General features: G+C 43.3%; 1 protein-coding gene and 1 long non-coding RNA gene across 2 annotated transcripts; one reads left to right on the forward strand and one right to left on the reverse strand.

Annotated features, from left to right (window-relative positions):
- Positions 1-1750: 1750 nt before the first annotated feature.
- Positions 1751-7410, forward strand: LOC130119622 (perforin-1-like). Its single transcript, XM_056288181.1, has 5 exons — positions 1751-1923; positions 2249-2785; positions 4741-4879; positions 5025-5239; positions 5730-7410. The coding sequence occupies exons 1-5, from the start codon at positions 1850-1852 to the stop codon at positions 6607-6609; spliced, it is 1845 nt and encodes a 614-aa protein (XP_056144156.1). The 5' UTR covers positions 1751-1849; the 3' UTR covers positions 6610-7410.
- A 647-nt stretch (positions 7411-8057) lies between these two features.
- Positions 8058-10266, reverse strand: LOC130119623 (uncharacterized). The gene is made up of 5 exons (XR_008810859.1): positions 10206-10266; positions 9848-9922; positions 8746-8781; positions 8410-8448; positions 8058-8082 (listed from the first exon to the last, which is right to left on the reverse strand). It is a non-coding gene; the product is annotated as an uncharacterized LOC130119623 (long non-coding RNA).
- Between the last annotated feature and the right edge of the window lie 13201 nt (positions 10267-23467).

The following is a 23467-nucleotide window of genomic DNA, read 5'->3' on the forward strand; positions in this document are numbered from 1 at the left end:
GAAGTCAACCAAATCCTTAAATTTTAGTGCTTTCAGTTTGATAAAGAGTGGGTTTGTAGGCTTTCTTTAAGTGGTTTTGTTTACAATTCTTATGGCTCTTTTTTGAAGGATAAAAATGGGATCTGTGTTTGTTTTGTATGTGTTCCCCCACACTTCCACACAGTAGGTGATGTACGTATGGAAGTATGAAGGAGCAGTACAAGGTGTATAGTGCTGGCTGATGCAGGAGCTCTTTGGTTTTATATAATATTGCAATTGTCTTTGATATTTTTGCTTTCATGTACTTCATATGTGGCTTCCCACATAATTTATTGTCTATTATTACTCCAAGAAATTTGATTTCTGACACTTTCGATTTCTACACCATTTATCATGAGCTTCTTGTTTGAGTTTGTTGACCGATTCCCAAATATTATAAATGTTGCTTTGTTTAAATTGTTTAAGTTAGTTCATTTGAATCAAACCAACTCTTCAGTTTCTTCACTTTATTTCCTACTGTATCCAAAAGTTGTTCCAAGTTGTCCCCCACTGCAAAGTAAGTTTGTGTCATCTGCAAATAAACTTATTTTTAGTGTTTTGGAAACCTCACATATATCATTAATGTTCAAAATAAACAACAATGGTCCCGACATCAGCCAAAAAGCCATTTAAATATATAGGAGAGTATACCCACTTTCTCCTTAGTGATCTACCCATCTGGGTCGCAGTATGCCTACCTGCTCAACGACCACTACGTCACTGGAGATGAATGGCAAGGCTTTGATTTAGATGGACTATACATTTATTGCAAGTTAATGTTAAAACCGTCGGCACCAAAGCCACATCTCCACACACTGAGAGAAGGGTCCGACTGCAGACCATATTGCGCCCTGACACTAGTGCCAGTCTTGCTTTCCATACCCATAAAGGGCCACCAATCTCCTGTAATGGCCAGATACACCTCACAAAGGCAACTGCTCAGACGTGTAGTTTATATGAGTAATGCACCCCATAATATGCTTTATTTCCCTCGCTCAGTAATACTGAGAGGTGGATTTGCTTCCAAGAATTATTTTGTGCCTTAAAATAGGCTCAATCAAAGAAGGTTGAATCAGTTCATCTGGATATGCTTATTGACAGATACGTATCTGTCAATCTGTCTGTTTGTCTGACCTGGATTATTGGGCATGCATCAAGACACTTAATTAAGTCTTAACCTTGTGTTGTCCACACATTCTGTATACTGCCCTTGTCTTAAGGGTTATTTATGACCTGTCTCCATTAAACCTCTAAATTAAAGCAACTTAATTTGATTTTAAACCCCAAATCTATTTTGTACGACGAAACAACCTGTCATTCATCACAAACGTTGTGACTATCTGGGTTTTCCCTCTTCACAGTGCAGAAACACTGCATTTAATCAGTGGACACCACTCATTTTCACAGGGTCAAACATGACCCAAATATGTCTTAGGGTCAAACATGACCTTAAGACAATCTTTGTACCTTGTGGTGTACAGCTTTCATGGAAATATGAACAAAAACAATGTTTCACTTTTTCTAATGTTGGGGTCACTCTAGGAAAAGTCATCAAATTTCAGGTTGAAAAAAAGGTAATTTAGAGTCTTTTCTCTGCTGTTAAACACTGTTATGGGCCTTTTTGACCCATAAGACAACAGAAGGGTTAACTTAGCTGTTAACTGGAAGGTCTGCATTACTTTTGGTTTCTCTGTTGTTTGTCACAGCTTGTTAGGTAGGCTAGACCACCAGCTCCTCCCATTACCTCATCGTCAACTTATCATTTCTCTGAAAGGAACCACTTTTTCCACTGTTGCTGTGAAGACCACCCCCTATACCATCCTCCTGGCACATGTTTTGCCTTTTATTATATAAAGGACCGACATGCATATTCAGTCACACACAGCTTGAGCAGGCAGTAAGAAAGTAAGTGTTTTGATTTGCCTTTGCTGTAATGTCTTTCCACTACATCTAAATATTTATATCTCACTGTTAAATTACTTTGTATTTAAATACAGTGTGCCAATATATGTGTTAAATTTGAGCTGTTGAACTTGTTAGCGGAGATGCATGAGATTATTTTAGGGAGGAACAGTATATATTACTTTGTAGTCACGCCACTGTTGTGTAGTCATGTATTTGCAATATGCTGAAACATTACATTAGCCAATGACTGTATAATGACATAACAGTTTGGTAAAGAGATTAAAATTTGTTCATCTCTCAATTGACATTCCTTCTTTTTTTTCAGCAAAATGTTTATGTTGAGCATTTGTTTCATTGCTGGGCTTCTGCTGTCCCACCTTCAGTGCAGTTCTCAGTCATGCACAGTGGGGACAGCAGACCAGTGCAAAGAAGCAGACTTTGCTCCAGGTGTCGACTTGGCAGGGGAAGGCTTTGACATCACTACAATGCAACGCAAGGGTGCCTTTGTAATTGACATGAAACTTTGGAGGCAAAAGAAGGGGACATGCACCCTGTGTAAAAATCCCTATGTTGAGGGCCAGAACCAGAAGCTTCCTCTCTCAGTAGAGGACTGGAGACCGAGTCAGAGTTGCAGTATGAAAGTGTCCAGTAAACTCCATAGGTCCAGTGAGTCTCTTGTCAGTTCCAGCACCTCTTCGGTGGAAAACAACTGGGGTACCAATCTAGAAATTGATCTAATGAAGTTTAAAGGATCGTTGATGTTGGCTGGCACTCACTCCAAACTGGCTGAGTACTCCATGGAAAAAACCAAGAATGACAAATTTAACTTCGTAACCCACAGTATATCCTGTAGCTACTACAGGTGAGTAAATATTTGTTCCAAAAACCAAGAACCCTAGAATGAAACTTTCAATACACACCCCTGGTTTTGAAAGTATACACACACACACACACACACACACACACACACACACACACACACACACACACACACACACACACATATATATATATATATATATATATATATATATATATATATATATATATATATATATATATATATATATATATATAATGTAACGATCACGGATGAATAGGCTTGGTAGCCCTTGGCTAACGGGTCGGTCCCTTTAGTAGACTGGTTAACGTTGTCGCCCGCGGTGCAGAATATATGGGTCCGCGTCCCGGCTGTGACGGTCCGGCCGGACTGCCCCTGACACCAATATAGAGAATTCGGGGGGCAGTCCGGGAACCGCCGCAGCCAGGACGCGAACCCGTGTCTCCTGCACTGTGGATGACAACGTTAACCAGTAAACTACAGCGTCCGACCCGTTAGCCAAAGGCTACCGAGCCAATTCATCCGTGATCGTTACACTCACTCACACTCTCTCTCTCTCTCTCTCTCTCTCTCTCTCTCTCTCTCTCTCTCTCTCTCTCTCTCTCTCTCTCTCTCTCTCTCTCTCTCTCTCTCTCTCTCTCTCTCTCTCTCTCTCTCTCTCTCTCTCTCTCTCTCTCTCTCTCTCTCTCTCTCTCTCTCTCTCTCTATATATATATATATGTACACACACACACACACAGATACATACACCTGCAGCCGATGAGTACGCGACGCATGAAACAGGCCTGTACCGCAATGTATTAAGACTTTTTTTCTCCTGTATCTGTATTGCTATTCCGCTCCTCATTAGTTGAGCACTTATAACAACACCATTGACAGTTTCGGGGAAAGAAAAAAAAAAGACAAATGAGGGGCGGAATATTAAGATAGATGTAGGAAATTTGTTTTTTAATTCATAGCAGCACAAGCCTGTTTCGTGCGTCACGCACTCATAAGTTGCGAAGTTGGCTGCCCCCTGAATTCGCTATATTGGTGTCAGAAGTCTGACACCAACGTCCCGGCTGCCCCCTGAATTCGCTATATATATGTTGCGAATTCAGGGGGCAGCCGGGACACGAACCCGGGTCGCCCGCACCTCGGGCGACGGCATTAACCAGTCCAATAAAGGATCTGGCCCGTTAGCCAAGGGCTAGCGAGTCTATACAGCCATGGTCGTTACACACACACACACACACACACACACACACACACACACACACACACACACACACACACACACACACACACACACACACACACACACACACACACACATATATATCCACCCATTATCCAAACTGCTTATCCTACTCAGGGTCGCAGGGATGCTGGAGCCTATCCCAGCAGTCATTGGGCGGCAGGCGGGGAGACGCAACTAAATTATCTACAAGACAGTAGTGATGAACAGTAAGCATTAGGCCCATCAAACACGGCTAAATTCAAAATGTAATACAGCTGAAACTAGTATGCAAATTTTTAAATTTAAGGCATACATTCTTATTTCATTGACAGTTGGAAATATGAACTTTAAAGTGCTTTTTTTTTTTGGAGAAAATCAACTTCCTGAGGGGGACTGACAGTTTGACTGACCCTTACCTCACCGCAATGGATTTCGCTGAAAAGTTTTTTTGTCAACACTGGAATCAATCAAGCCTCGACAGCTGGACAATACCCGATCCATACCCATACCCTTTCTTTAAATCAATTGTCTGTACATGTTTTGCATGTAGCCATCCAGTTTGACAGCCGGGGCAGTAGAGCAGGGGTAGAGTCCAAGTCTATCAGCTAAACTACCGCTAGCGATGGTCAAAGTTCAGCGGGCAGGAATGAGTCCAAACTTCTTTTTTTCCCCTGTTTTGTTGAACCCTTTTTCATGCAGTTTTAACACCCAATGTAATAACACAAAACTGCTTCCTCAATGTGTCATTGTTTTTCAGCTGTCGCGTGACTGGCACTCCCAAGTTGCATAGAGACTTCAGAAAAGCAGTGAACTCTCTTCCAAAATGCTATAACCAGCAATCCAAGAAACAGTACTACTCTCTGATTGACAGCTATGGTACTCATTACATCACCAAGGTGGACCCATGTAAAAATAATACTGTCAATGTCTTGTAATTATTGCACTGTGTAGCTCCTAGAGCTTCATTTGGGGGAAAAAAACGCATGCTCAGTCAGTTGTCCCTGTCAGCTGAAAAACATACATCATTCTAACTGTTGCCAGGTGAAGCTTGGAGGAAGTGTGACGTCTGTGACCAGCATCAGACAGTGCCAGGTCAGACTGCAGGGCTATAGCACTGATGAGGTTGAGATGTGTCTTCAGACGGAGGCGTCTGCCAGCATAGGTAACAACAAAATGAAAGTAGAATCCAAGCACTGCGATCGGGACAAAAGCAAGATGGAAAGTAAAGAGAGCTTCTCCAGTCTCTTCAATGACAGGTAAGGTTGATATTTTAACCTCTATTTTATCTATCCAGGGAATGTTGACCAAGAATATACACCCTGTTCCATAAATGTCCTGCTTGGCATTAACCGAGTCAAGACACATTCAAACATGGAAGCTGCCCGGCACAACCACAGTTGTTCACTGTTGGCCACTTAGTAGCTCGACCGGGGGAGTTTGGGGGCTGACTGTCTTGTTCCATGTGCCCAAATGGCAGTTAAAAAACGGGGGAGGAGTGCACAACTAACTCATTTTCCCCAGTCACATTTCCAAGCCAGTGAAGGGATTGAACTGGCAACCTGTCGTTATAAGTCGTTATAAGTTATTTTTATTATTATGAGTCAACATCTCGTATGGTATATTTCAGGAGCAAATGCCACGATTAATTTCTCCCCTTGCACACGTTTGACTGCGTTCAAGTCTTAAACTAATATCAATGGCTTCCAGTCACTGAAACTATGTTTTCCCCTAATTCATTCCCTACAGGTTCACCGAAATAATGGGTGGCAAAACCACAGAGCCAGAGCTTCTATTCTCTAGTGACAAAGATCCATCTGCCTACAAAGAGTGGCTGAATACACTGCCTCAGCTTCCAGGCATAGTCTCATATTCTCTTGCGTCTCTCCATGAGTTGTTGCCCATCAAAAACCCATTTCAGGGGAACCTACGCACTGCCATTAGCCACTACATCTTAGAGAGGGCCTTGTGGCAGAACTGCACTAAGCCCTGTCGTGCCGGTGCCAAGCATAACCAGATGGAGCCATGCACCTGCAGCTGCCAGAACGACCCAGCTGTAGACACCGACTGCTGCCCAACTCGCAAAGGCATGGCCCGAGTGATCATTACTGTACAAAGGGCAGAAGGGTTATGGGGAGACCATACCACAGCCACAGATGGCTATGTGAAGATATTCTTTAACGGGAACATGATGAGCCGTACCCCTGTCATTTACAACAACAACAACCCCCGGTGGTCCATCGACCTTGACCTGGGCCCCAGAGATTTGTCAAAGGTGAATACAGTAATATTTGAGGTGTGGGATGAGGACAACAAATGGAACGATGACCTGCTGGGAAAATGTCAGAAAACCCTGACCTCCGGAGTGAAGGAAGATGTCTGTAACCTCCAGTACGGCCGGCTCTTCTACAAATGGGATGTGCGATGCGCTCCCAGTTTGAGAGGAGAGGACTGTACACAGTATATACCTTCTCCAGTGAGTCAACAGCTCCAGAAGTTGTACACGTCACGTCATTCCCACCCTGTTCCAAAGGCCATGCTGCTGAAGATGGGCGTGTTGGTGGATGGGACCAACCTACAGAGCAATCAGACTTTTATTACCCAGAGTCAGCATTGTGGTGGGATGTGAGAGTATCCCGGAAAAAACAGCTGCATGCTCATCCAATGGCACATACAGTATGGGCCAATATCTCAGTTAAAGCTACATTCAATAAATTGTTCAAATAGTTTGCAAAATAATAGGCTGAAGAATGAAAACCATCAAAACAAGAGAGACGTTCTGATGGTGAATGTTTTTCTAAAGAGAGTGCCAAAGGAGATGTGCATCCAAAAAAAAGCCTTGTTCAAAGAGAACGGTATTATTCAAGTCAATTAAATTGCTTCTTATGAAAAGGAGATTTTATTAATCTTATGCGATAAGCCTGTGTTATACGCTTCTTCTACTACATATGCCTGTTTGAGTGTAGTCGTAATGAGGACAATAATAATACTCCCTAAAATTAGTGATGGTTTTTTTTAAAACCTGAGTGTTGCAAGGTTTGTTTGTTTGTTTCCTCTTTTTTAAAAATCGTGTGTATCTTTAAGAACAGCTCTTTAAATTTTTAAGAACAGTTTTCTCAGTGGCATGTTATTGAACTGTAATAATTGTACAACTGCTTTCAGATATTTTATTCTTTTCCTTCTGGTTATGACTTTTTTCACGAAGTTGTGCCTCGTTGTGTAGCTGTTGGTTTTGTTCTGTTGTCACACGTTCCTTGGGCAGGATTACTCAGCAGAGAAGAGGAAGTGGTAGAATTTCCTGTGTGCCTATGAAGCCTTCACAGCACACAACACCGTGTGCAAGCAGACTGCTCGGCGCGAGAATTGTCATGTAAAATAGCTGGATTTACAAAGCTGTGTCCAGTGTTGTAGAATGAATAATATATTTGCTTCAAACAACCAATTCATCCATTTTGACATTTATTTGAGCAAAAGGTACAATTTTCTCACATTTCATGTCTATGTTCACCCTTCCTTTTTCAGCATGAACAGAATGACTGGCAGGTTATGGGAGTTTATGGATGCTGTCTGACAAAACACACATGGACAACACTTCTCCACTAACAAACACAGACAACACAACACAAGTCAGGGACACTGTAAAAACCCCAAACATGACAAAGCAAAATATAACACAACTGGACAAAATGTAAAAAAAAAAAAAAAACGGAAAAAAATGAAGACAAGTTTTGAAAACATATTACAGTGAACATATGAAAAGAAAGAAAGAAATTCACCGGAGGAAGTCCCGCTGGTCTGAACTAGCCTGTTTACAGAAAGACAGACAGGACACACTGCCATCAACAACACGTTTACCATTTACATGTCACTGCAATGGCTCGGCAGTTCCACTGCGTACATTTTTTGTTTTCATTTGTTTTCAAATCAGTAACCTTTTCTTTGTGACCGCCCAGCACAACTTTGTTATGAAGATGAACAACAGTTGATCTTATTTCATCTCATCTTATATCCAACGCATCAGTAGAAGACCCTGCTGCCCTCTCACCTTTGTATCCGTTTCCAAGGAAACCATTCAGTCTGCCATATTTGCCAGCCGGCCCTCCTGTGAAAGGATCAACTCAGTCAGATGTCATCAGCACGCACAAGAAGGTGGCACACACACGATTCAGGGAGATAACATTACGTCCTCATGCACAGACTCTGTCCCGGCTGCAGGACACAGTCAGGGACACTGACCGTGTCCTGCAGCCGCCCTCCTTTATGTACACTGCAGCATTTTACCAAACCTTTTACAACTCGGTCTCAGTCATGCACAAGTTGTGCATTGTTGCTGTTATGCAAGGCTGACATGACGGACAGCCCGCCAGGACAGCCCGCTGATAAAAGCTGCCGTGAACGGAGACGGTCTGGAATGCTGTTTATCACTCACCGTAGGCATCTTGACCTGTCCCCAGCTGTCCAGCGAAGCCTTAGCAGGTACACAAGCAGGAATGAGGTCAAAATAAACAGGGATTTATTATGCAAGCCACGTCCACACATGCATCACAAACACATCATGCGACTGATCACGTTTCTACATTTCATTTTGAGGCACAAATAGTGCAAAACAAACACAGGAGGTTTGACATAAGGAGATTCGTCAGTACAGTGTGTGTGTGTGTGTGTGTGTGTGTGTGTGTGTGTGTGTGTGTGTGTGTGTGTGTGCGCGCGTGTGCTTAATGACAGGGTAGACAGTTTACTGTGGGATATATGCAGGAATAATCACCTGTCTGCTGAGCTGGGTATCCCACTCCACCTGCACCTGAAACGACACAAACCAAGTCGTACATAAGGACACCTCAATAAGGGAGTAACAATATTAAATCACCATCAACCCACGTTACACCTTTGAGACACAAATACAAACAGCATGTGAAACTGCACACTGAGACACAAACGGAGTGACAGACAGACATGTGCACAACAACACGGACCACTTTTGCAACTACTAGGCTTGCCACCATGAGACACGTGCTCTTAGACCGGCCTGCAGGAGACGGGAGCATACATGGCGAAAATTAAACTTGGAAGTTTTTTTCCCTATCGTGGGACATGAGTGTTTTATTGAAATACAAGGGTGCTTTATCTGCTGCAGAAGCAGCGTATCTCTCTCGCTTAATAAATATTAACAAACATAACCCCAGATTTCTCTTCGACACTGTATCTAAACTTACTAAAAAGCAGCCGTCTATTAGCTGCTCGCCATTCACGGCCCACGAGTTTCTAGACTTTTTCTGCAACAAGGTTGATGAGTTCTTCAACTCCATCTACTCCTGCAGATCCCGTCTTACCAAATAATTCTGTTATCCTCTTTCAGTGTTTTATTGTGTGAATTGGGTAAACACAGCATCCATTGCACATTGTCCGTCTTGGGGGAGAGAGCCCTCCTCTGTTGCTCTCCCTGAGGTTTCTTCCTAGTTTTCCTCCCTGTTAAAGGGGTTTTGAGGGAGTTGTGCCTTATCCGATGCGAGGGTCTAAGGACAGGATGTTGTGTTGTTGTAAAGCCCACTGAGGCAAATTTGTAATTTGTGATATTGGGCTATACAAATAAAATCGACTTGACTTGACCAACATCTCCAGTCTGTCATCCGTAAGACTAGGGACCCCCAGTCAACCTATCATCACCTTAGGGAGATAGCCACATTTAAAGCACCCAAAAAGTCTGTTAAAGCAAGTCAGGTTCAGAGAGCCAGTTTAACCACCCACAACCCCCCCCCCCCCGACCCCATCTGTCTGTCCGTCTCTCTCTCTCTTCTTCCCACATGCACAGTAATTCCATGTACATGCACTCTCTCACACGTACACCGCCAAATTAACACTATTCTCACCATATTTGCTGGCAGATTTGGCAGCATCAGCCCCATGGCCAAGCTGCTGGGCACCGTAGGGGTAACCCCCGTCCCCTGGGGAATCAAAGATGGTTTCACTTTAGCTTAACAATGACTTGAAACTTAGAATGTGATCACTGATACAAATATGTTGGCCCACACACATATACATGCACACTCACATACTGTCCACATGCATGCATACATAGATGCAGTACTCATACTAGCACACACACACACACACACACACACACACACACACACACACACACACACACACACACACACACACACACACACACACACACACACACACACACACACACACACACACATTGTGCAGACACAGAGTTCTTACCATCCATTCCAGCAGGGATCAATGGAGCGCCACCATAAGGAAGCTGACCAACTCCTCCGGCTACAGAAAAAAAAATCACACTTCACAGTGAGTCACATCATTTGTGTTTACCCTTTGACCTGTATGTGTTTGCTGTCATATTAGCTCTGAGTATGACTCATGTATGGAAAACCGTTTCAGCCTCACTAAGCCGATATGCACTGACTAAAATGTGAGGTCATATCGTCACCGCTCACCATATTTTCCACCGGTTGATTCGATTCCCTCAGTGAGTGCTCCTGAAGGGGGGGGGGGGGGAGGAAAAAAAACACTGTGCACTTCAGCCTGTCTTCAATAACCAAAAACCATGTGCTCGCTATCATCCCTTCATAGACATCTGCACTCTCTGTCTGTTGAGTTTGCGCTCTCCTAACTTGAGTTGTCGAAATAGAGTGAAATTTGACTCACACACACCTGGTAAGGGGTTGATTATCACACACACAGAAGATGAGGTGATGACATGTGACAGAGGGATGCATGCAGTCTTTCTGCTAACATGTCAGACGACAGTGAAAACTAGCCCAGTGTTTTGTTATTGTAGCTTTGCAAGGCCCTACGAGGACCATTCCTTGACCCTTAAGCCCATATATGTATTTACCCAGGCCAGAGTCAGACCCTAGGCCCAAAGACTGGGTCGCTCCGGCACCTCCAGGACCAGAGCCAGCACCCCCTACAGACACACACAGAAAACTGCATGAGGGGCGAGCAAGGGATTCACACCGAGAGTGAGAAAGAGTGGATTGAAAAAAGAACATGACAGCACTGACTGGTGCTTTTGGGAGGATAGTGCAAGCCCTGACAGTGTCACAAGAGAGGAAGCAGCACAGCACCATTTATATGACAAAAGAAAGACTAACACCTTTACTCAGATAAGAACCAATGTCTTCTGCATTCTCAAAAAGAAATGAGACGCTTTTTGATCCAGCCAGATTAAGATCACACACCAAAATGTTACGATTGAATCTGAATAAGTAGCTAATCAATCTGTCTATATGTGCATCTGAAATGTGATAGTTGAGGCATGCCGTTGGACCCACGGTGTGGAAAAGTACAAGTACAATTCAAATAAGACATGCATACAGTCCAGTTACTCAGGAGTAATAGAAATAATTCTACTTATGTATGACTATGTCAGCAAATATAAGAGGGATTATGTGAACTACTCGTCATGTTCTCCTTCTGTGCATACATCCATTTATATTATTTTGCATCTCTACTGTCTTCATTTACTTGATGCAGTTTATAATAGAGGACAGCAAGTAAGTGTTAATCACTAATGGTTCCTCTCAAAGCTTTAAGCCCTTGTTTGACTTTCTTACCTAATGTTCCCTGACCCGGACCAGTGAAGCCTCCTGCACCAAGACCTGAAAAAACAGATTCCAAAGGTGTGTGTGTGTGTGTGTGTGTGTGTGTGTGTGTGTGTGTGTGTGTGTATATATATATATATATACACACACACACACACACACATACACACACACATAGACATATACATAGATATATGCATACACATATATATACATACATATACACACACACACACACACACACACACACACATATATATATATATATATATATATATATATATATATATATATATATATATATATATATATAGTGCATCCGGAAAGTATTCACACCCCTTCACTTTCCCCACATTTTGTTATGTTACAGCCTTACTCCAAAATGGATTAAATTCCTTTTTTTTCTCATCAATCTACACACAATACCCCATAATGACAAAGTGAAAAAGGTTTTGTAGAAATTTTTGCAAATTTATTAAAAATAAAAAACTGACTAGTCAGGATTGAGGGAAAGGTGAATGGAGCAAAGTACAGAGAGATCCTTGCTGAAAACCTGCTCCAGAGCGCTCAGGACCTCAGACTGGGGCGAAGGTTTACCTTTCAGCACGACAACAACCCTAAGCACACAGCCAAGACAAGGAAGGAGTGGCTTCGGGACAAGTCTGTGAATGTCCTTGAGTGGCCCAGACTTGAACCCCATTGAACATCTCTGGAAAGACCTGAAAATAGCTGTGCAGCGACGCTCCCCATCTAACCTTACAGAGCTCGAGAGGATCTGCAGAGAAGAATGGGAGAAATACCCTAAATATAGGTGTGCCAAGCTTGTAGCTTCATACCCAAGAAGACTTGAGGCTGTAATCGCTGCCAAGGGTGCCTCAACCAAGTACTGAGTAAAGGGTGTGAATACTTATGTACATGCAATATTTCAGTTTTTTATTTTTAATAAATTTGCAAAAATTTCTACAAACCCTTTTTGGCTTTGTCATTATGGGGTATTGTATGTAGACTGATGAGAAAAAAAAGGAATGTAATCCATTTTGGAATAAGGCTGTAACATAACAAAATGTTGGGAAAGTGAAGGGGTGTGAATACTTTCCAGATGCACTGTATATTCCCCCCATCCATTATCCAAACCCGCTTATCCTGCTCTCAGGGTCATGGGGATGCTGGAGCCTATCCCAGCAGTCACTGGGCAGCAGGCAGGGAGACACCCTGGACAGGCCGCCAGGCCATCACAGAATATATATATACATATGAGACAGTAGCATCACCCAGTGGAGAACCCAACATACTGGACATTTTGACATTGTAAATGTATAATGTGTTCTCCAAACAACCTGTATTTTGCTGGCATGTGTAAGTCCAGTGTGTGTGTGTGTGTGTGTGTGTGTGTTGTTATCATTTGTTATGGGATACAATATGTTATAACTCTCCAGACTCATTACCTTCACTCTTCCCTGATTTGCTTCCCTTTCCAACACCATCAGCTAACACTCCAGGGTAGCCCAATGCTGAAACATGATTAAAATGAATACGCTTTCATTGTGATCACAGCTAACAGTTGGTGAGTTTGTGAGTAAATTGATCTTCTCTGGGCTCCTCAGACATTACTCACCAGCTCCATAACCATTGCTACCAGGTCCATAACCATTGTTACCAGCTCCATAACCATTGCTACCAGCTCCATAACCATTGCTACCAGCTCCATAACCATTGCTACCAGCTCCATAACCATTCCCGTAACCTGCTGAGAGAAGAGACGCTTGTTAAACGATGTTTGCAGTAAAGACATACTGTATCTGAAACCGGATGTCCAAGCTAAGAACTATGCAGGCCATCCCGGGTCCACAGTGCATGCTGCAGATCAATTTCCTTTTAATATTTCCTGCTGTGTTCATAGAGGAAAGGAAAAGATTAAAGAAGACAGTCTTGATGCATGCTCAGTAATCCAGGTAAAGAAATCCCAGAAAGTTAAATCAGTTCATCTGGTCAGTCCAGATGAAGTGATTTAACTTTCTGGGATTAAAGAAGAGAGTAGGTAGACGTGTGTAAGCACCATGTGCACCACCAGATCTATCATTACAGAGAATGAAGAGTCACCCCTTGCTACTGAAGAAAGCAGGCACCTGTTTTAATGGTAGGCCATCCCATCATGTGTAAACCTGGATGCAAACTGCCTCTGACACCTGCCAGAATATTGAGTATGTGGACTGCTAACCCCTGTTCAATTTCAGGCATGCTTCGACCTGCTGATGTTTCAAGGTTAATGTTTTGCTTCGGCCTTTTCTTCCCTTGGGTGTGAATAGTGTCTTAGTTTTACTTTAAAGTTCCCCTAGATTTAGATACTATTATGAGCACAGTACACAGCTGGATCGACTGCCCAGCTAAATGGCATGCGGCCCCAGTACAATCTGAATTTATCGCGGCATTTCCTGACTCCACACTTACCAAAGCCATTGGTTGCACCAGCTCCAGTGTATCCTCCTGCTCCATCACTAAAGCCTGCAATGACACCATTTGAGAACACGGGGCACAGACACTCTCATGTACACTGAGTAGGTCTATTGACAGCACTCTTAGACTGTACACACACATATGACCAGACACTAAATCTAAAACATAGTAGTGCATGTCAAAGGTTGAATCAGTTCATCTAGATACAACATTTATTGACAGGTACGTTTCATCACTCGTCTAAGTAACCTCTTCAGTCTCAACTGACTACAGGTATCCCCACCCTTATAAACAATACAGTGACATAACAACTGAAACCAATGACCAGTTTCATATGCAAATATGGGCATGACCATTAACTAGAGTTACAATGGCCATGTGCAATATTCACAGAGGATTTGGGAATGTTTGCAATCACAACATTGTAAGATTGTGACAGATGTACTTTTAGGCCCCTCCTTGGTTCAGGGATGGTCGTTCCCTCTTAAAATAGACTAACTCTTTGACTCCCGTTCAAACCAGCGTTCCTCCCTATCAAGGACAAGGATTTGCACATCCTCATCCCAGTACTATAGACAGAGGTATGGGTGTGCTATGGGTTCCCCAGTCTCACCTGTAGTGGCCAACTTGTATATGGGGAAAGTGGAAAAGAGGGCTCTGATGTCTTATCCAGGGGCACCACCACTGGTTCAGATTTGTGGACGACACCTGGGTTAAAATTAAATCTCAGGATGTACCACATTTCACCCACCACATTAACCCTGTGGACACAACTACATCAAGTTCACCAGGGAGGATGTGAAAAGTGACAGGATTTCCTTCTTAGACTGTGAAATAGCAATTGGTGATGGGGGACATTTGATTGTTGATGTTTACCGTAAAGCAACACATACTGATCAGTACTTAAGGTTTGACTCTCATCATCCACTGGAGCACAAACTAGGAGTCATCAGGATGCTGTACCACTGAGCTGACAATGTCCCCACCGACACAGCGGCCGGGGACGGGGAGAAATCCCACATTAAACAGACCCTGGTTAAGTGTGGTTATCCTAATCGGGCGTTTGTCAAAGTCAGGAAGACGCCCAAACAGTGCACCAGCCAAGTGAAGAGAGGAGGACAACAGCTGTCCAAGCGTAAACCAGTGGTGATTCCATATGTGGTGGAAGTGTTGCAAAAGCTGAGATGCGTGTTTTCCAAATGTAAGGACCTCTAAAATCTATTGTACATACGTTGTGGTACTTCATTTACCAGCATGCTTTGTGTCTTGGATATTTCCTATGTTCGTGTGGTTTCCAAACATGTGGACCAATGGAATGTATTTGTTCTTTGTATTTGTGTTTTAATTTTGTTATTAGCCAATGATGTGGTGTGGAGTTGTTATGCCCGCGAAATCGCGAGTTCGCAACGGTCGATCTCCTCACGGGAAGGGAGGAGTTTGGGCATTCGAGGCAAGACTGAGGAGAGACGTCCATTTTTCTCTACAGCTCCGTCTGAGTACCCGTTTCGCGGAGACTTTATACACAGCCGTGTACTAGGCCCGCATTTGAAGACAGGAGTGTTGCGATTGGCCCGTGGTCGTATGCTTGCTGGTGGGGTTTGATTTAGTCCGATTATTTTGTTTCTGCCCCATAGCCAGTGTCGCCGCTAGCTACCTAAGTGGATTTAGCATCCAGTGCTAGTGTAAGCCGACTAGAGTTGTGGAGGCTACCCAGAAGTCATCGGGCTGCGCTGGACGTTGATCTAACTAGGGGAGCCGCTCTGCTCCATTCCTGGGACCTGTCTGCTGTCCAAAGAGGACTCGCTTCATCTGCTCTCCGGCGCTGGGCCCACCGGAGGACCATTATCTTCGCCAGGGTTGTCTGAACATTGCTACCTGTGGCCATCTTGCGGGTGGAGGCCGCTACCGGGGAGCCGACAGCTAGCACTACGCCTTCCATCCTCTGGACTGCACACAGCCTCCCGGTCGAGGGTGCGATGGGTTGTGAGTAACCCGAGAATTTCATTTATACTGACACACACACACACACACACACACACACACACACACACACACACACACACACACACACACACACACACACACTTTTATCTCGTCGCCTGGGCATCGTAGCGGTGGCTGCCTTGCCCTCCGCTCAGAGAACTGCTTTAATGTGCACCAACGGAAAGCGCTGGGTATTTTCGTGTTCTTTTGATACTTTTCTTCCTGTTTATTGTGACCGGTTGTCACACCCTGTGTAATTTAAATTAATGTTTATTTAATCAACAATACTACACGCTGTCTCTCTCTCTCTCTCTCTCTCTCTCTCTCTCTCTCTCTCTCTCTCTCTCTCTCTCTCTCTCTCTCAGTATTATCAAATAAATCCTATTATTATTAATTATATTTCGGGTGTATTGGCAGCTCATTTACTTTTAGAGTGCTGGTAATAAGCTTGTACAGTACTTCAGTACACAGCAGGGTTATAAGATCTGCATTAACCACATGTTTGTTTAATTCTGGGAAGATACACCGTTCACTAGCCTTAGGTAAGTGTAGTATTTTCACAGTGGAGGCACCGCGCTACTAAATTTATTGTTATCTTGGCTAATTATTTCTATTATCAATTATCACTAATATTGTCATTAGTGGCACTAGCCTACTAGTACACAGGAGGTTCAGCCAGCTCACCATCCCACTGCTGAGAACTCAGGATCCGGTTGCGCTATTGATTTGTATTGTAACACTTTAGTAACTGGTAGCATTAGGCTTTTGTCTTGTTTAAATGTGTTTGGCGTTGCCCGCCAGTGAAAAAGGGGTTACACAAACACTGTCTCAATTGCTTTCAAACCCCAAAACACGCTGCGCCAGAAGTTGGTCCACCCCAAGGATCGGGTCCCCCAGCACAAACAGCAATATAGTTTACATTGTTAAGTGCACTGCAATTTAAAGCGTTTATGAACTGCAGGAGATCAGAGTAAGACACACATATACACACACACAGCTCCTCTCACTCACACACAGCAAACAAAAGACCTACAAGTCTGTCTGATCTGACTCATCCTCCCCTCCTGTTGGAGATGGTGGAGCCTAGTGAGTGGATCCACGTCCTCCTCCTGGACCAGGTTAACAGCCCCATCAGAACCGCGGTGCTGGGGCAGAGGCTGCTATTTTGAGTTACTTTTAAAACATTATTTGCACATTATCTTTACGTTTTGACTTGCACTTTAATTTGCATTATTTAATTTATTTATTTTGTTTTTATTATGATTGATAATGCATTTACTTTCATTTGTATTATTTAATGTATTTATTTAGTTTTCATTATGATTGATGATGCATTTGATTAAACAAGTAGCTCCAAAACAAGTTCCAAATTCAAATGTTTCATGAGTCATTATTTTAATTCGCTATGGGATCGTGTTATGTTAAGGCAGAGACACAGGGCGACATTCACAGGTGTGCAGACTTAAGCATGTGAGGTAAAACATGCACTGGAGCCCGGAAGAGGATCTGCGCCCTCAGGAAGCAGAGATGGAGGGTGTGAAAGAAATAATCGTTAGATTAGTCGACTAATCGAAAAATAATCGACAGATTAGTCAACTACCAAAATAATCGTTAGTTGCAGCCCTACAGGCCAGTGTATGTGAAGTACGTGGACTGAAGACACATCTTCAGGAGCAGACACACTTGGTCAGTGTTAAGGGTGGTCCTACTGCTAAGGGTTGGGTCATTTTGTAATTTCATATGGACTACCTCCACTGCTTCATCAACAGGAACGCATGGGAAAAGAGAAATGTCATAGTTTCATCCCTCTCCATAACGATGTACCCTTACTTTATCCACAAAATCCATAGTGTTCTGAATGTGATGTTTATTACTGCCTACCAACGGGTTTAGAATAGATGCCAGAAACTTAGAGATGCTATAGGTCACTGAATTAATCATGCAAACAATAGGCCGTAATGGCACATCCTGTTTATGTATCTTAGGTAAACCATACAGACTAGGTGTAGCTTCCCCTGAGTATAATCTGTGGTATAAAATTATGTCAATAGCATTGTCCTGTTCTAACAGCTTTGGACAATCTATCACCTTTTTCTTGTAACCACTTCCTGGATCTTGTTTCAGGGGCTCATAAGTATTTATGTCGCTAAGTAACATCATAACTTCCTCATGATAGTCTGTCTGGGTTGTACATCTGATTTTTGTACAAGAGTGCATCTGCCTTTGTCTGCTGGAAGGATGATGATGGTATTGTCCTTACTAAGAGTTATGAGAACTTTCCTCTCATCTCTACTGATGTTGGATGGTGGCGCCTTCGCATTGCTGAGACAGGCTGAAACTTTCTTCCACAGTTGCTCTTCTTTCGGGTCTATGATGTTGTTTTTTCAGGTCGCTGATTCCGTGGCTGTGATCAGTTCCACTAGCGGGGTTTCCCTCGGTGTAACAGCAAAATTCAGCCCCTTAGCAAGGATGTCTGGGTGAGTTGTCTGTTGGACAGATTCTTCACCCACTTGTCCACATCACTGGCGTGTGTCTGGCGTCCGTCTCTCTGTCTGCCATCGAGGTCGCCGTCCGTTGTCTGCCGATATTCCTTGCGTGCAGAAAGTAGGTCGAACTTCTTTTGCTGCCTGGTTTTCGAATTTTCGTGTTGAGCTAGGCGAGCCTTATCTGTGAACTCAGTCACATGTTGGAAAGTGGTCTCATCTAGACGTGACGTGACGTGACATGACGCGAGTCTCTGTTGGATCTGCGCCTCTTTGGCTTTGAAAGCGTCGATAGTTAGTTTGTCTCACCCGTTCGTTCAACAGCTGGCTCTGTGCCTTCTAGGGGACCTGGTTAGCTCAGTGGCCCTTGGCCGAATTTTTCATTTGCAGACTGTAATCCTGCTGTGTCTGCATCTGAGGTTGAAGCTGAGATGGTTCCTGTAGTCTGCCATCTTACGTGCCACTGGCGTAAATATAGGTGGTGCAGCCAGTGCAGTGGCACCAGGGCCCGTCGCTAGGGGGGCCCTGTCAATATTTCTGCATGTATTGTCCTAGTCCAATGTTACGTGTCTGTTTTGAGCATGTGATGATAGCTTGTTTAGCGCGCGCAATATCATTTACCTATCTAGACTACCTAAGTAACGTTAGAAAAATAAAATCAAGCAAGCAAGCATGAGTTACACACATAAAAGTGGATGTAAATAGAGGAAGGAGGGCAAGGAAAAAAAGGAAAGAACAGCAAAACTCCAGAAATTGGACGGATTTTTCTTAAAGAGCAGTATAATTGATGGCGATGAGCGAGAAGAAAATTCGGCACAGACTGGAGTGTTACCGCCGGCGGCGGAGAAACCCCTGAGGTAGGGTAGCAAGCTAACTCTATTAGCCTAGGATTTCTGTGTTACCGTAATCTAATGTGGTTACTATAATGTTTGGAATCGAGGAACAAAACTACTATTAGCTGAAATACGTGCCATTTACTCGTACTCACGTACAAGTTTACTGCAATCCTCGCCGATATGAGTCAAGTGTTGATGAGTCACAATGCTGTGGTTGCAACATTCTCCAATCCTCTGTGAATAGTACACATGGTCATTTAAACTCAAGTTAATGTCACACCCATATTCACATGAAACTGGTCGTTGGTTTCGGTCATTATGCGTCTGCCGCCATCTGACAATGCTGGGACTGCAACTTTCACAAATCCTCTGAATAGTACACATAGCCATCGAAACTAGTTAATGGTCACACCCATATTTGCACATGAAAGTGGTTGTTGGTTTCGGTCGTTATGCAACTGTATTGTGCTGTATTGTTTATAAGGGTGGGGATACCTGCAGTCAGTTTAGACCGGAGATGTCACTTAGATGAGTGATGAAACGTCCATCCATCCATTATCTTGACCACTCATCCTGCTCTCAGGGTCGCGGGGATGCTGGAGCCTATTCCAGCAGTCATTGGGCAGCAGGCAGGACACACACACACACACACACACACACACACATTCATTCATTCCTAGGGACAATTTAGTACGGCCAATTCCCCTGACTTACACGTCTTTGGACTGTGGGAGGAAACCGGAGCCCCCGGAGGAAACCCACGCAGACACGGGGAGAACATGCAAACTCCACACAGAGGATGACCCGGGATGACCCACCAAGGCTAAACTACCCCGGGGCTCGAACTCAGGACCTTCTTGCTGTGAGGCGACCACACTAACCACTGCGCCACCATGCCGCCAGTGATGAAATGTTTCTCTAGATAAACGTTGTACTGATTCAACCTTCTTTGATTTTCTTACCTGGATTATTGAGCATACATCAAGAGTGTATGAATGAACAATGAGAGTTTGATTTCCATGCACGGATGCACATACAGGAAAAGAAAAAGAGGGACATTTGACAGATGGTCTAAATTGTTTGTATGGGCTATTGATTATTTTGAACACCTTTTGAAGGGTATCATTGAACATCAGGACATTTAGTGAGAAGGAGGACATTAATGCCTCCCATGAGTGACCCCAAGAAACAATTTCAATTTCATGTTCAAATAAGCCTTGCAAAGCAAATCATTAGTTTATAAGGCAAAGCAGGAGCATGAGATGATTCCCACCCACTTAAAAGGCCTGCACCTTTGTGTGTCTTCCTTGGCTCTCGTGGTTTACCATGAAGTTAGTTTTGACTGGTATTATAACTATGTGATAATTCAACATCTATATCAGAAGCAGATTTGTCAAACAAAGGCTGTAGTTGTAAATGGGGCGATGGACCACTGTGGGTGTGTTTGAAAGAGAGAGCAGAGGTTAAGGGAGAAAATGCTGAATACAGAGGAAAATGTTTAATGGCTGTCTTCAGCTAACTTTTCAGCTCTACCTTGAGGATAACCACTCTGTCTAAGATCAGGAGACGCTAAGGTTTCTTTACAAAGAAAAAAGAGTCTAACAAAATGTGCAAAGTAAAGAGGAGAATAAAACCCTTTAAAGGGTAGACAGAAAAGGAGGTGAATTACAGTTCTTACCTCCGAATTTGCCAGCTCCACGACCCAGGGGGTATCCTCCTTGTCCTAAGCCTGCAGACAGTGAAAGTAGTCTTTTACCACAGACTTCGGCTTTCAGAGAGCACATCTTAATCAGATAACACAAGATGTTGGTTTGCATGTGTGAACAACCAGTGTCCATCATTACCTGCTCCATAGCCTCCATTGCCAAGGCTTGTGCCCAGATAGTTCCCTGCACCCCCAGTATAACCTGTGAAACGAGCAAAGACTGAGTAGCAAAATCCCCTGCAACTGGCTCTCGTCTGTGTGGAAACGAGCTCTGAATGTAATTCATTAACACTGTTACCGACCTCTCTGTGGTCAGTAGAGAAAAACTTCAGCACCAATCACAAAATACTGCTTCTAGCTCAGAGAACCATGTAGATGCAGCATCCATTTAAAACGCATGTTAGGATTACCTGCCTGTATGGGAGGTGGCGATAAACGACATATACATGAATCTGCTGAGGACACAACAAAAAAACTGGGCTTCAGCAAGAAGCAAAACCCAATAACGTGTGGGATGTACAGTCACTCTTCAGACAGCATTCAAACAAATAGTCACACATAAGTTCGTAGAATGTGAAACTCAATCATCAAGGTAACAAGTCTAACGTGTCAGTAAGAGATGCGGCATAATATGATGGAAATAGAAGTGGGACAATTACACACAACAGAGATGTCTATATCTTAAGCAGCTGTGGATGTTTTTGCACCCTTTCTATTGGGAATTACCTCTCCTGAACCCAGTCTGGAAGAAAAAAAAACACACCACCAGATAGTCAACATCCAAACTGGGAGCAGTTAAATAGACATGGTGATGTAAAACATGTTCCATCCTGAGGACTCAAATCGATAAAGAGACACACAGAGACACATATAACACACACTTTGACTTCAGCATTACCATTACTCATCGCACTGGTGGGCATCCAGGTACCTGGACCATCTCCTGGATGCTACAATGCTACTATTTCTGAATACAAAGAGCCCAAACAAACTGCAACAGAAACACTGTGGACCAGTATAGCTGCTGTACCGCTAGGCCCCCAGCCAGTTTCATTACATATTATGGCATCAGCCAAGTGAAACCTATTTTAGTAACATTAATGTAAAGACATGAGCTACCACAGACATGCTAGCAGATGTTTGCCCTTTCCTTTGACACAGTGAACTGGACCGCCAGTTTCTGCCCCATATACTGGAAACCAGAGCAATGGTGATTCTCAGACTATCAACTAGATCTGTCATAAGCTTTTGCAATTATAAGCCACAGTGTTAAACAACACGTTATCAAAACACTGGGAAATTATCCACAGATAAATGCTCCAAGAGTAGCAACAGTTAGCCATTGCCTTTGGCTCCCTTGCCATCAGACCTGCAGCTCCAGCACTGCTTACATGACATTACAACACTGCTGATGTCTTAATGGAGCTTGCATTACAGTCAGCTCAAATGCAAAACGTGATCAAATAGGCAACATGCAACTATGCATACTAGTTAACAGGGTTTAACACACGCATCCCAAACCAGTATGAAGGACCGCATCAATGCCACTAACCAACAGATACTTCTGTAAACTAAATGCTCAGGTCCAAAGGCATACACTTTATAGAGTGCACTTTTACATGTTGGACCACAAAAATAACAATAATGATAATAATGATTATACGTTTAATCTATATACCGCCTTTCCAGAGCTCAATGACACTTTACAGAATCAATATACAGCCAAAAATTCATAAAACACAACAAGAAGTGACAGTACACTGAGGGGGACAACAGAAACACCAACAAACATGAATGAGTCAAAGAGGGGGGCGTGTCTTCCTGCACATGTCCCAAAGCCATTCAGCTCTCAATACTTTAATGTTATGCTTCGTTTTAGACCAGGAGGAAAGAAATGAACACAGCATCTTTCCCATTGCTTTTTGGTTTGCTTTTGTCCTCCGTTCCCTGGACCATATGTCTCATAAGCTTCCTTTTTTCCTTTCAGAGAACGTTACAACAAATTCAGCTACATCATTTTCAACTTTTTTATTATAAGCATTAAAATTCTTCTGAAGTTCTTCCTACAAACACAAGCCAAAAATCAAACAAAACAAATTGTTTTTGTTAACCCGTGTCGTACTATTTCCATATGAAAAGGGTCTGCTCTGATTACACATCGTTTGCCAGTAATGATCAGACAGGGTCATGACCCACTCCAGAGCCTGGATGTCTCTTCCGGTCAAGTTTCCCTCCTGTGTGACTACTGGTCCTGCCCTGATGTGTTCCACCTGTGTGTCATTGTCTCCCCCATGTGTGTATTTAAGGCATGTGTTTGCTCCCTCATGCTGCCAGTTCGTCTTTACCCCCGTGTGAGCCTACCAGTGGTCTTCTCTTGTCTCTCTGGTTAATGTTTTGACCACTGTCTATTTTTTTGTAACTCTTGCCTTTTGCCGGCCGTTTTTGATACCTCTGC

The sequence above is a fragment of the Lampris incognitus genome, chromosome 10, assembly GCF_029633865.1.
Source record: "Lampris incognitus isolate fLamInc1 chromosome 10, fLamInc1.hap2, whole genome shotgun sequence".
Classification (NCBI taxonomy): Eukaryota; Metazoa; Chordata; class Actinopteri; order Lampriformes; family Lampridae; genus Lampris; species Lampris incognitus.